Source organism: Rhinoraja longicauda, chromosome 9, assembly GCF_053455715.1.
Source record: "Rhinoraja longicauda isolate Sanriku21f chromosome 9, sRhiLon1.1, whole genome shotgun sequence".
NCBI classification, from domain to species: Eukaryota; Metazoa; Chordata; class Chondrichthyes; order Rajiformes; family Arhynchobatidae; genus Rhinoraja; species Rhinoraja longicauda.
This window is the reverse complement of record NC_135961.1, coordinates 5,739,130-5,753,449: the sequence shown is the minus strand read 5'-3', so window position 1 is coordinate 5,753,449 and position 14,320 is coordinate 5,739,130. Positions and strand designations below refer to the sequence as shown.

The 14,320-nt window shown below is 46.5% G+C and overlaps 1 protein-coding gene across 1 annotated transcript in view; it reads right to left on the bottom strand.

The window, feature by feature from the left end:
• LOC144596875 (uncharacterized) overlaps positions 1-14,320 on the bottom strand; it is an 86,813-nt gene that overhangs the window by 21,209 nt on the left and 51,284 nt on the right. The window contains 1 exon segment of the mRNA XM_078405738.1: positions 1,814-2,098. Coding sequence (XP_078261864.1) covers positions 1,814-2,098 — 285 coding nt within the window.

Sequence of the window (14,320 nt, the reverse complement as noted above, 5' to 3'; positions counted from 1 at the left end):
AATCTTTCAGCATTGCTGTATTAAGTATTTATTTCAGTCTTCCTGCTCCTGCAGTTTTTGATATTCACACTTTGGTGCAACTTAGTAGGGGGAATAATTTTATTCATCAACGACACAAAAAGCTGGAGTAACTCAGCGGGACAGACAGCATCTCCGGAGATAAGGAATGGGTGACGTTCGAGAAGGGTCTCGACCTGAAACGTCACCCATTCCTTCTTTCCAGAGATGCTGCCTGTCCCACTGAGTTACTCCAGCTTTTTGTGTCTATCTTCAGTTTAAACCAGCATTGAAACATATTGAAACATATAAGATTATTAAGGGGTTGGACACATTAGAGGCAGGAAACATGCTCCCAACGTTGGGGGAGTCCAGAACCAGCAGCCACAGTTTAAGAATAAGGGGTAGGCCATTTAGAACTGAGAGGAGGAAAAACTTTTTCAGTCAGAGAGTTGTAAATCTGTGTAATTCACTGCCTCAGAAGGCAGTGGAGGCCAATTCTCTGAATGCATTCAAGAGAGAGCTAGATAGAGCTCTTAAGGATAGCGGAGTCAGGGGGTATGGGGAGAAGGCAGGAACGGGGAGTATAAGAAAATAACTGCAGATGCTGGTACAAATCGATTTATTCACAAAACGCTGGAGTAACTCAGCAGGTCAGGCAGCATCTCGGGAGAGAAGGAATGGGTGACGTTTCGGGTCGAGACCCTTCTTCAGACTGATGTCAGGGGGGCCGGGACAAAGGAAGGATATAGGTGGAGACAGGAAGATAGAGGGAGAACTCTACCATATCCAGACTGGACATGGAGGTCAGAGTAGGGAGTGGGAGTCGGTTGGAAAAATAAAATGTCACCCATATTAATGGGTGGCATGGTGGCGCAGCGGTAGAGTTGCTGCCTTACAGCGAATGCAGCACCGGAGACCCAGGTTCGATCCCGACTACGGGTGCCGTCTGTACGGAGTTTGTTTGTTCTCTCCGTGACCTGCGTGGGTTTTTCTCCAAGATCTTCGGTTTCCTCCCACGCTCCAAAGACGTGCGTGGTTGTTGGTTAATTGGCTCGGTAAATGTAACAATTGTCCCAAGTGGGTGTAGGACAGTGTTAATGTGCGGGGATCGCTGGTCGATGCGGACCCGGTGGGCCTAAAGGGCCTGTTTCCGCGCTGTATCTCTAAACTAAACTAAACTAAAACGGGCATAATATTAAGTAGTAGTCAAGAGCAATATAGGTGAGCAATGGTTCCTCCTAAGTCATAGTTTCTGTGTCTCATAAGTGAGATGAGCGGAATTAGGTCATTCGGCCCATCAAGTCTACTCCACCATTCAATCACGGCTGATCGATCTCTCCCTCCTAACCCCATTCTCCTGCCTTATCTCATTAACCTCTGACACCCGTACTCCTGTACTGTGCCCGGACACACAGGACTCTCTAAAAACTCAGTTTGTTCATTCAGATGTCCATTAAAACATGTGTTTAGTTTAGTTTAGAGATACAGCGCAGAAACAGGCCCTTCGGCCCACCGATTCCGCACCGACCAGTGATCCCTGCACACTAATACTACCCTACACCCACTAGGGACAATTTTGTTACATTTACACCAAGCCAATTAACCTACAAACCTGTACGTCTTTGGAGTATGGGAGGAAACCGAAGATCTCGGAGAAAACCCACGCAGGTCACGGGGAGAACGTACAAACTCCGTACAGACAGCACCCGGAGTCGGGATGGAACCCGGGTCTCTGGCGCTGTAAGCCAGTAGCCCATGTGTTGTACAGAACAAAACTAGTGCAATGATACTGCTTTTGTGACTGGTGTTTTACCTGCCATCAGAAAACAAACGGTAGATGGCCCCACAAGAGTAGCCATCAAGTATAAGATCTGGTAGAGGAGAAATGGTTTTGAAATGGATGGGTTTTTTCTTGAAGCTTCGAATCCATTACCCAACAACTCAATGGCATTTGCTATTTTTGATGGATCCCAGCGTCGCCGTTGGTTGAAGAACTCCTTGAAGTCCCGAGGGGCGTTGGTATAGGAGTCAGATCCTGCACAGTATTCGATTCTCCAGCCTTGCTGTATTAGCAGGAGGGAAAGCCAGCGGTCTTCACCTGCAAAGTATATTCCATGTCAGTTTATACAGCGAGCTATTGGCATTGTCAGGACTAAACTAAAGCCAATGGGGCATTAAGAAGCTCTGCACTGACAATTTTAAACTGCAGAATATGGAGAAAAGAAAATGAAAGGAAAAGAGGACAATCTTTTAATGCAAGGCAGGTAGGGTTAAATGAAAAAAGGATGACGGTGAAAGCAAAGGGGAAAATCAAGAGTATTCTATAGTGTAGGGTGGCACGGTGGCACAGCGGTAGAGTTGCTGCCTTACAGCGCTTACAGCGCCAGAGACCTGGGATCGATCCTGACTTCGCGTGCTGTCTGTATGGAGTTTGGACGTTCTCCCCGTGACCACATGTGCTTTTATAGACAATAGACAATAGACAATAGGTGCAGGAGTAGGCCATTCAGCCCTTCGAGCCAGCACCGCCATTCAATGCGATCATGGCTGATCACTATCAATCAGTACCCCGTTCCTGCCTTCTCCCCATACCCCCTCACTCCGCTATCCTTAAGAGCTCTATCCAGCTCTCTCTTGAAAGCATCCAACGAACTGGCCTCCACTGCCTTCTGAGGCAGAGAATTCCACACCTTCACCACCCTCTGACTGAAAAAGTTCTTCCTCATCTCCGTTCTAAATGAGATCTTGAGTTTCTTCCCATACTCCAAAGACATACAGGTTTGCAGGTTAATTGGTTTGGTATCATTGTAAATTGTCCCTGGTGTGTGTGTGTGTCGGGTAGTGTTAGTGTGCGGGGAGCGCTGGGCGGTGCGGTCTCGGTGGGCCGAAGGGCCTGTTTCCACGCTGTATCTCTAAACTAAAAAGCTAAAATTATCAGATTTGATTGAATAGTATAAAAACAAAGCTTTTCCCCTAAACCTTGATGCACATGGCAATAATAAACCGAAACCGAAACCAACAAGAATAGAGTGGATTCAAGCCATTCTCGACCCAAACGACTACTTAGGAAGAAGGAAAACCCTCTAAAGTTAGAAAGAGTTAGAAACAAAGGGACTTGACGGTTCAAATGCATGGATTATTAAAATGTAATTTACAGGTACATGTAGTGTTTTTTCTATGATGCTATGTGCCAGCGTAGTATTGGTACCTTTGAGAAGTTAAAAACTAGTTTTTCCAATTTTTAGAATTTTCGTTTTTATGCTCTTTAATTTTAATTGATCAGTTTCAATACAAAAAGACAACTAAAGTTTAAAAAATAACAATTATTAATGATGTGATACACATTAGGGAACAGAGGGTAACTGTGGGCGGTGGTAGAAACATAGAAACATAGAAACATAGGTGCAGGAGGAGGCCATTCGGCCCATCGAGCCAGCACCGCCATTAATTGTGATCATGGCTGATCGTCCCCAATCAATACCCCGTGCCCGCCTTCTCTCCATATCCCGTGGTTCCACTAGCCCCTAAAGCTCTATCTAACTCTCTCTTAAATCCATCCAGTGATTTGGCTTCCACTGCCCTCTGTGGCAGAGAATTCCACAAATTCACAACTCTCTGGGTGAAAAAGTTTTTTCTCACCTCAGTATTAAATGGCCTCCCCTTTATTCTAATCTGGACTCGCCCAACACTGGGAACATTTTTCCTGCATCTAGCTTGTCCAGTTATAATTTTATATGTCTCTATAAGACCCCCTCTCATCCTTCTGAACTCCAGTGAATACAAGCCTAGTCTTTTCAATCCTTTCCTCATATGTCAGTCCCTCCATCCCAGGGATCAATCAAGAGTTGCTGCCTTACAGCGCTTGCAGCGCCAGAGACCCAGGTTCAATCCTGACTACGGGTGCTGTCTGTAAGGGGTTTGTACGTTCTCCCCGTGACCTGCGTGGGCTTTTTCCGAGATCTTCAGTTTCCTCCCACACTCCAAAGACAAATACAAGTTTGGACAAGGTCCCACATAGGAGATTGGTGTACAAACTTAAAGCACACGGTATTGAGGGTTCAGTGTTGAGGTGGATAGAAAATTGGTTGCAGACAGGAAGCAAAGAGTAGGAATAAACGGGTCCTTTTCGGAATGGCAGGCAGTGACTAGTGGGGTACTGCAAGGCTCAGTGCTGGGACCCCAGTTATTTACAGTGTATATTAATGATTTGGACGAGGGAATTGAATGCAACATCTCTAAGTTTGCAGATGACACGAAGCTGGGTGGCAGTGTTAGCTGCGAGGAGGATGCTAGGAGGCTGCAGAGTGACTTGGATAGATTAGGCGAGTGGGCAAATGCATGGCAGATGCAATATAATGTGGATAAATGTGAGGTTATCCACTTTGGCGGCAAGAACAGGAAAGCAGAGTATTACCTGAATGGTGACCGATTGGGAGAAGGGGAGATGCAACGTGACCTGGGTGTCATGGTGCACCAGTCATTGAAAGCAAGCATGCAGGTGCAGCAGGCAGTGAAGAAAGCGAATGGTATGTTGGCATTCATAGCAAGAGGATTTGAGTTTAGGAGCAGGGAGGTTCTGCTGCAGTTGTACAGGGCCTTGGTGAGACCGCACCTGGAGTATTGTGTGCAGTTTTGGTCTCCTAACCTGAGGAAAGACGTTCTTGCCTTAGAGGGATTACAGAGAAGGTTCACCAGATTGATCCCTGGGATGGCGGGACTTTCATATGAGGAAAGACTGGATAGACTGGACTTGTACTCGCTGGAATTTAGAAGACTGAGGGGGGATCTTATAGAAACATATAAAATTCTTAAGGGGTTGGAGAGGCTAGATGCGGGAAGATTGTTCACAGCTTAAGGATAAGGGGGAAGTCTTTTAGGACCGAGATGAGAAAACATTTCTTCACACAGAGAGTGGTGAGTCTGTGGAATTCTCTGCCACAGAAGGTAGTTGAGGCCAGTTCATTGGCTATATTTAAGAGGGAGTTAGATGTGGCCCTTGCGGCTAAAGGGATCAGGGGGTATGGAGAGAAGGCAGGTACAGGTTACTGAGTTGGATGATCAGCCATGATCATATTGAATGGCGGTGCAGGCTCGAAGGGCCGAATGGCCTACTCCTGCACCTATTTTCTATGTCTATGTTTCTATGTATCACTGGTTGGTGGGCCAAAGGGCTTGTTTCAACGCTGTATCTCTAAACTAAAGTGAAACTTGTGATATTTTCTAAAATTATTATTATTTTTTTAGAGATACAGCGCAGAAACAGGCCCTTCGGCCCCACCGGGTCCGTGCCGCCCAGCGATCCCCGCACACTAACACTATCCTACACCCACTAGGGACAATTTTTTTTACATTTGCCCAGCCAATTAACCTACATACCTGTACGTCTTTAGAGTGTGGGGGGAAACCGAAGATCTCGGAGAAAACCCACGCAGGTCACGGGGATGTGAGAGAGAGGTAAAAAGGGATAATTGATTTAAACTAAGGACCATGAGAAATAGCTGACCCGACTGTGCTCGGCTAGATAAGAACCGCAATAACAAATGGTGACATTCCAAGGATAAGGGCAAGATATCCAAAGAACTAGCAGAGAGAGCACAAGATAACCAGAGCACTAGGAGAGAGGGCAAGATATCCAGAGCACTAGGGGAGAGGGCATGAACTACTCTGTACTGTGCCTGCCTAATGAGATCAATGAATATTGCAAAAACGCCCCGCATGACAAGATGCCTCATTTAAATGCACATGCGATGTATGATGTGGGAGGCAACAGGGGCGGTGTCGTTAGATTGTGCACCTCAGTGCTCCGATTGGAAGGAGTCCAGAGGGGAGGAATTTAAGGTGTGACAATTGTAAAGTGAAGTGAATAAAAAGAAGGGATTTTCCCGACCTCGGTGTGTCTCGAGAGGGGAGGCACCCAACTCTGCAGACTTGCAAATAAACTATACTTGTTTCTCTAGATTGTCTCGAGCATCGTGATTGTGAGCACTCACATTTGCATCTCACAGGGAGAACGTACAAACTCCGTACAAACTCCGTACAGACAGCGCCCGTAGTCAGGATGGAACCTGAGTCTCCGGCGCTGCATTCGCTGTAAGGCAGCAACTCTACTGCTGCGCCACCGTGACCGCAGTGGAATGATGTGTGTGCGTGCGGTGAAACATGGAAATCCTGAAGTTGCTGCCAGATTTTTCTATTCCTTCACGCCTGCCTTCATCACAACAACAGTGGCCTGACAGGAATTTCAGGTGGTAACAAAACATCAACACTGCAAAGAAAACATGAGCATTTTATACTTTGTTGCCTGAGGGGTAGGTGAGCTATTAATAGTCTTACACAATCATGATTAAGATGTTTAAAAACTCTTTGGCACCAAATGGGTTGTTTTTTATTTCCATCAATCAAAATGTTATGTCTTCTGCTTTTGTAAAAACGTGCAGACATTTCAGTATCAATGTCAGCAAGCCAAAGGAGCTAGTTATTGACTTCAGGAAGCATGGTGGAGTACGTGCCCCACACACCATCAAAGGTGCTGAAACCAAGATGGTGGTGAACTTCATGTCCCTTGGTGTTAATATTACCAACGATCTGTCGTGGACAGACCACATTGTTGCAACAGCCAGGAAAACACATCAACACCTCTACTTCCAGAGGGTACTGAGGAAATCTGCCATGTTTAGAGATACAGTGCGGAAACAGGCCCTTTCGGCCCACCGGGTCCGTGCCGACCAGCGATCCCCGCACACTAACACTATCCTACACACACTGGGGACCATTTTTTAAACATTTACCAAGCCAATTAACCTTCAAACCTGTACATCTTTGGAGTGTGGGAGGAAATCGAAGATCTCGGAGAAAACCCACGCAGGACACGGGGAGAACGTACAAACTCCGTACAGACAGCACCTGTAGCCGGGATCGAACCCGGGTCTTCGGCGCTGCATTCGCTGCAAGGTAACAACTCTACCGCTGCGCCACCGAGCCGCCCTTAATAGTCAACCTGTGCCATGCTGTGCCACCGTGACTCTTACAAACTTCTACAGATGACTCTTACAAACTTCTACAGATGCTCAATAGAAAGCATACCATTGGTTTGCATCACCGCTTCACTCGGGACAGCCCTGCCCAAGAATGCAAGAATTTGCAAAGAGTTGTGGATGGAGCCTCACCCATCGCCATTGGCGCCATCTACACTTCATGCTGCCTCAGGAAAGCAGCCAACATAATCAAAGACTTGTCTCTCCCGGGTCATTCCTTCTTCTCTCTGTTCCTGTCAGGCAGAAGGTACAGAAGCTTGAAAGCGCGCACCACCAGACTCTGCAACAGCTTCTTCCCCTCTGTTATCAGCCTAAACAGTTCTTCTATAGGCTACGATATTGTCTGATTCACCTTCACCCCATTGCAGGTGTTGGACTTTGTCTCTGGATCTGATGTGCTACAATGCTGAGAATTATATTATGTGCTCTGTATCCTCCCTTTTGCTCTACCCATTGTATTTGAATTTGACTTGATTGTATTAACGTATAATATTATTTGACCTTATTGTATATCATGCAAAGCAAAGCTTTTCACTGTACCACAGTACACGTGACAATAATAAACCTGAACCTAAACCTAAATATACTTTAATCTGTTTTGTGTTCTTCACTGTTTATTTTAATCCCTGTAAAATGTTAAAATACAAGTTGGCTTAGTGGTAGAGTTGCTGCCTTACAGCACCAGTGACCCAGGTTCGATCCTGACTACGGGCGCTGTCTGTACGGAGTTTGTACGTTCTCCCCGTGACCTGCGTGGGTTTTCCCCGAGATCTTCGGTTTCCTCCCACACCCCAAAGACGTGCGGGTTTGTAGGTTAATTGGCCTGGTATACGTGTAAATTGTTCCCAGTGTGTGCAGGATGGTGTTAATGTGTGGGGATTGCATGCCGGTGTGGACTCGGTGGGCCAAGGGGCCTGTTTCTGCACTGTTTAACTAAATTAAAGTCGATGCTTTTTTACCCCTGATGCACTGTCAAGTCAAGTCCAGTCCAGTCCAGTCCAGTCAAGTCCAGTCCAGTCCAGTCCAGTCCAGTCCAGTCCAGTCCAGTCCAGTCCAGTCAAGTCCAGTCAAGTGCAGTCCAGTTAAGTCAAGTCAATTTTGTGTGTATAGCACATTTAAAAACAATGTGCTGTACATCAGTTCAGGTACTAAGAACGTACATACAATGGCACACAAACATAACAGCACATACATAAACAGTTCACAGCGCCCCCTCAGAGGGCCTCAAACGCTAGGGAGTAGAAATAGGTTTTGAGCCTGGACTTAAAGGAGTCGATGGAGGGGGCAGTTCTGATGGGGAGAGGGATGCTGTTCCACAGTCTAGGAGCTGCAACCGCAAAAGCGCGGTCACCCCTGAGCTTAAGCCTAGACTGCGGGATAGTCAGTAGCCCCAAATCGGCAAGAATTCTTCCAGTGATTGTTCACTCGGCCGTTTGCTGCTGTCACTGTTTCTGGGCTCACGAGACCTTCTGGAACCCAAGAGCAATGGGCATCAGATATTGAAAACCACTCCACAAAGAGTGCATGGACATTACGGGCAGCTCTGTTGTATTCTAAGGTAATGGCACCCAGAGTTGATGATCTGGATAAAATCTGGTAGTGGAGAAATGGGTGCTTCAAGCTTGAAATCCATCACCCAACAACTCAATGGCATTTGCCATTTTTGATGGATCCCAGCGTCGCTGTTGGTTGAAGAATGAGGGGAATCAATGAGGGGTAATGTCTTCAACTACAGTTATTGAATAAGAAGCTTCTACGATTCACTGAAGGGACTGCCACCAGTCATTTTCAGTCTCAGTGGAAACATAGAAACATAGAAAATAGGTGCAGGAGGAGGCCATTCGGCCTTTCGAGCCAGCACCGCCATTCATTGTGATCATGGCTGATCATCCACAATCAGTAACCCGTGCCTGCCATCTCCCCATATCTCTAGAGCTCTATCTAACTCTCTTTTAAATTCATCCGGTGAATTGTCCTCTGTGGCAGAGAATTCCACAAATTCCACAAATTCATAACTCTCTGGGTGAAAAAGTTTTTTCTCATCTCAGTTTTAAATGGTCTCCTCTTTATTCTTAGACTGTGGCCCCTGGTTCTGACCTTCCCCGACATTGGGAACATTTTTCCTGCATCTAGCTCGTCCAGTCCTTTTATAATTTCATACGTTTCTTTAAGATCCATTATCTGATGGCTCAGCCTGAATCCATTATCTGATGTGTTAGCATTAGAAAAATGCTCTGGGCTCATATGTCCACCTCTGCCTGTATGGAAATGTCTGGAGGAATTGTGGTTATTAAAGATAAATCCGTTTCATGACCAAGATTGTTTGCTGTGTCACAGTTGCTGTGCTGTTCAGAGAAGGGCTTGCCCTGGGCTATTTTATCCCAATCTTCCATCTAAACTGCTATGCTTGCTTAAAGAACAAGCCTCACAAACAAGACCTCACGAAAAGAAAATAAGATTCTCAAAAATGATTCCGTTTCAGCTGAAATTTCAGTTAGTGGTGATTGTCCATGTAATCTGCTGACTGCAGAATTCAGATTGCATTGTAAACCTTCCAACGCATCGAGTAGACAATAGACAATAGACAATAGGTGCAGGAGTAGGCCATTCGGCCCTTCGAGCCAGCACCGCCATTCAATGTGATCATGGCTGATCATTCTCAATCAATACCCCGTCCCATCCCCTCCCCTCTCTGCATTCCGCAGAGACCGTTCCCTCCGTAACTCCCTGGTCCACTCGTCCCTTCCTACCCAAACCACCCCAACCCTGGACACTTTCCCCTGCAACCGCACGAGATGCAACACCTGTCCCTTTACCTCCCCCCTCAACTCCATCCAAGGACCCAAACAGTCTTTCCAGGTGAGACAAAGGTTCACCTGCACCTCCTCCAACCTCATCTATTGCATCCGCTGCTCTAGATGTCAACTCATTTACATCGGCGAAACCAAGCGCAGGCTCGGCGATCGCTTCGCTGAACACCTGCGCTCGGTCCGCATTAACAAAACTGATCTCCCGGTGGCCCAGCACTTTAACTCCCCCTCCCAGTCCCAGTCTGACCTTTCTGTCATGGGCCTCCTCCAGTGCCATAGTGAGGCCCACCGGAAATTGGAGGAACAGCACCTCATATTTCGCTTGGGCAGTTTGCAGCCCGGTGGTATGAACGTCGACTTCTCCAACTTTAGATAGCTCCTCTGTCCCTCCCTCCCCCTCCTCCTTCCCAGATCTCCCTCTATGTTCCTGTCTCCACCTATATCCTTCCTTTGTCCCGCCCCCCTGACATCAGTCTGAAGAAGGGTCTCGACCCGAAACGTCACCCATTCCTTCTCTCCCGAGATGCTGCCTGACCTGCTGAGTTACTCCAGCATTTTGTGAATAAATCGATTTGTACCAGCATCTACAGTTATTTTCTTATACTCCCCATTCCTACCTTCTCCCCATAACCCCTGACTCCGCTATCCTTAAGAGCTCTATCTTGCTCTCTCTTGAATGCATTCAGAGAATTGGCCTCCACTGCCTTCTGAGGCAGTGAATTCCACAGATTTACAACTCTCTGACTGAAAAAGTTTTTCCTCCTCTCAGTTCTAAATGGCCTACCCCTTATTCTTAAACTGTGGCCGCTGGTTCTGGACTCCCCCAACATTGGGAGCATGTTTTCTGCCTCTAATGTGTCCAACCCCTTAATAATCTTATATGTTTCAATATGTTTCAATGCTGGTTTAAACTGAAGATAGACACAAAAAGCTGGAGTAACTCAGCGGGACAGGCAGCATCTCTGGAAAGAAGGAACGGGTGACGTTTCAGGTCGAGACCCTTCTCGAACTTTACCCATTCCTTCTCTCCAGAGATGCTGCCTGTCCCGCTGAGTTACTCCAGCTTTTTGTGTCTATCTTCCCTCGCATCAGTTGCTCGAATTACGAAGGTTGTTTCCTCATCTCTCATGCATGGAGTGCTTTAGACTTATTAGTTGCGTTGATGAATAAAATTATTCCCCCTACTAAGTTGCACCAAAGTGTGAATATCAAAAACTGCAGGAGCAGGAAGACTGAAATAAATACTTAATACAGCAATGCTGAAAGATTAAGCAGGTCAGGTAATATCTGCGGAAAGAGAAGCTTGAAGATCCTGGTTCCGAACTGTAAAGGACGGGAAATAAGTTATCTATTAAGTTGCAGAGAAGGTGAGGGAGGAATGGGGGGTTTACAAGGAACACTTCTAAGCTACAGTTTCATGGAGTCAGTTTGAGACAGACAATTGGAACAAAAGCTACGAGATAAGGGACAACTGAGAGTGAGAGAAAACGTGAGCTGTTTCAGCAGGAATGGCCAGTTTTGATGCGGACATAGAAAGCAATCTACCTGAAATTGTGGAGTTCCATATAGAGTCCAGAGGGTTGCAATATGTCCAGATGACAGATAAGAGTCTGAGCCTTAAACCTTGTTATTATCGTACAAGAAGCCAGACTGGACATGGATATTTATTCCCAAAATGCTGGAGTAACTCAGCAGGTCAGGCAGCATCTCAGGAGAGAAGGAATGGGTGACGTTTCGGGTCCCTTATCTCGTAGCTTTTGTTCCAATTGTCTCTCTCAAACTGACTCCATGAAACTGTAGCTTGGATGATCACGACCACCTACCCACAGAGCAACTCTGGCTTTACCCTGTTAGAAGTGTTCCTTGTAAATCCCCCATTCCTCCCTCACCTTCTCTGCAACTTAAAAGATAACTTATTTCCCGTCCTTTACAGTTCGGAACCAGGATCTTCAAGCTTCTCTTTCCGCAGATATTACCTGACCTGCTTAATCTTTCAGCATTGCTGTATTAAGTATTTATTTCAGTCTTCCTGCTCCTGCAGTTTTTGATATTCACACTTTGGTGCAACTTAGTAGGGGGAATAATTTTATTCATCAACGACACAAAAAGCTGGAGTAACTCAGCGGGACAGACAGCATCTCCGGAGATAAGGAATGGGTGACGTTCGAGAAGGGTCTCGACCTGAAACGTCACCCATTCCTTCTTTCCAGAGATGCTGCCTGTCCCACTGAGTTACTCCAGCTTTTTGTGTCTATCTTCAGTTTAAACCAGCATTGAAACATATTGAAACATATAAGATTATTAAGGGGTTGGACACATTAGAGGCAGGAAACATGCTCCCAACGTTGGGGGAGTCCAGAACCAGCGGCCACAGTTTAAGAATAAGGGGTAGGCCATTTAGAACTGAGAGGAGGAAAAACTTTTTCAGTCAGAGAGTTGTAAATCTGTGGAATTCACTGCCTCAGAAGGCAGTGGAGGCCAATTCTCTGAATGCATTCAAGAGAGAGCAAGATAGAGCTCTTAAGGATAGCGGAGTCAGGGGTTATGGGGAGAAGGCAGGAACGGGGAGTATAAGAAAATAACTGCAGATGCTGGTACAAATCAATTTATTCACAAAACGCTGGAGTAACTCAGCAGGTCAGGCAGCATCTCGGGAGAGAAGGAATGGGTGACGTTTCGGGTCGAGACCCTTCTTCAGACTGATGTCAGGGGGGCCGGGACAAAGGAAGGATATAGGTGGAGACAGGAAGATAGAGGGAGAACTCTACCATATCCAGACTGGACATGGAGGTCAGAGTAGGGAGTGGGAGTCGGTTGGAAAAATAAAATGTCACCCATATTAATGGGTGGCATGGTGGCGCAGCGGTAGAGTTGCTGCCTTACAGCGAATGCAGCACCGGAGACCCAGGTTCGATCCCGACTACGGGTGCTGTCTGTACGGAGTTTGTTTGTTCTCCCCGTGACCTGCGTGGGTTTTTCTCCAAGATCTTCGGTTTCCTCCCACGCTCCAAAGACGTGCGTGGTTGTTGGTTAATTGGCTCGGTAAATGTAACAATTGTCCCAAGAGGGTGTAGGACAGTGTTAATGTGCGGGGATCGCTGGTCGATGCGGACCCGGTGGGCCTAAAGGGCCTGTTTCCGCGCTGTATCTCTAAACTAAACTAAACTAAAACGGGCATAATATTAAGTAGTAGTCAAGAGCAATATAGGTGAGCAATGGTTCCTCCCAAGTCATAGTTTCTGTGTCTCATAAGTGAGATGAGCGGAATTAGGTCATTCGGCCCATCAAGTCTACTCCACCATTCAATCACGGCTGATCGATCTCTCCCTCCTAACCCCATTCTCCTGCCTTATCTCCATAACCTCTGACACCCGTACTCCTGTACTGTGCCCGGACACACAGGACTCTCTAAAAACTCAGTTTGTTCATTCAGATGTCCATTAAAACATGTGTTTAGTTTAGTTTAGAGATACAGCGCAGAAACAGGCCCTTCGGCCCACCGATTCCGCACCGACCAGTGATCCCCGCACACTAATACTACCCTACACACACTAGGGACAATTTTGTTACATTTACACCAAGCCAATTAACCTACAAACCTGTACGTCTTTGAAGTATGGGAGGAAACCGAAGATCTCGGAGAAAACCCACGCAGGTCACGGGGAGAACGTACAAACTCCGTACAGACAGCACCCGGAGTCGGGATGGAACCCGGGTCTCTGGCGTTGTAAGCCAGTAGCCCATGTGTTGTACAGAACAAAACTAGTGCAATGATACTGCTTTTGTGACTGGTGTTTTACCTGCCATCAGAAAACAAATGGTAGATGGCCCCACAAGAGTAGCCATCAAGTATAAGATCTGGTAGAGGAGAAATGGTTTTGAAATGGATGGGTTTTTTCTTGAAGCTTCGAATCCATTACCCAACAACTCAATGGCATTTGCTATTTTTGATGGATCCCAGCGTCGCCGTTGGTTGAAGAACTCCTTGAAGTCCCGAGGGGCGTTGGTATAGGAGTCAGATCCTGCACAGTATTCGATTCTCCAGCCTTGCTGTATTAGCAGGAGGGAAAGCCAGCGGTCTTCACCTGCAAAGTATATTCCATGTCAGTTTATACAGCGAGCTATTGGCATTGTCAGGACTAAACTAAAGCCAATGGGGCATTAAGAAGCTCTGCACTGACAATTTTAAACTGCAGAATATGGAGAAAAGAAAATGAAAGGAAAAGAGGACAATCTTTTAATGCAAGGCAGGTAGGGTTAAATGAAAAAAGGATGACGGTGAAAGCAAAGGGGAAAATCAAGAGTATTCTATAGTGTAGGGTGGCACGGTGGCACAGCGGTAGAGTTGCTGCCTTACAGCGCTTACAGCGCCAGAGACCTGGGATCGATCCTGACTTCGCGTGCTGTCTGTATGGAGTTTGGACGTTCTCCCCGTGACCACATGTGCTTTTCCCCGAGATCTTGAGTTTCTTCCCA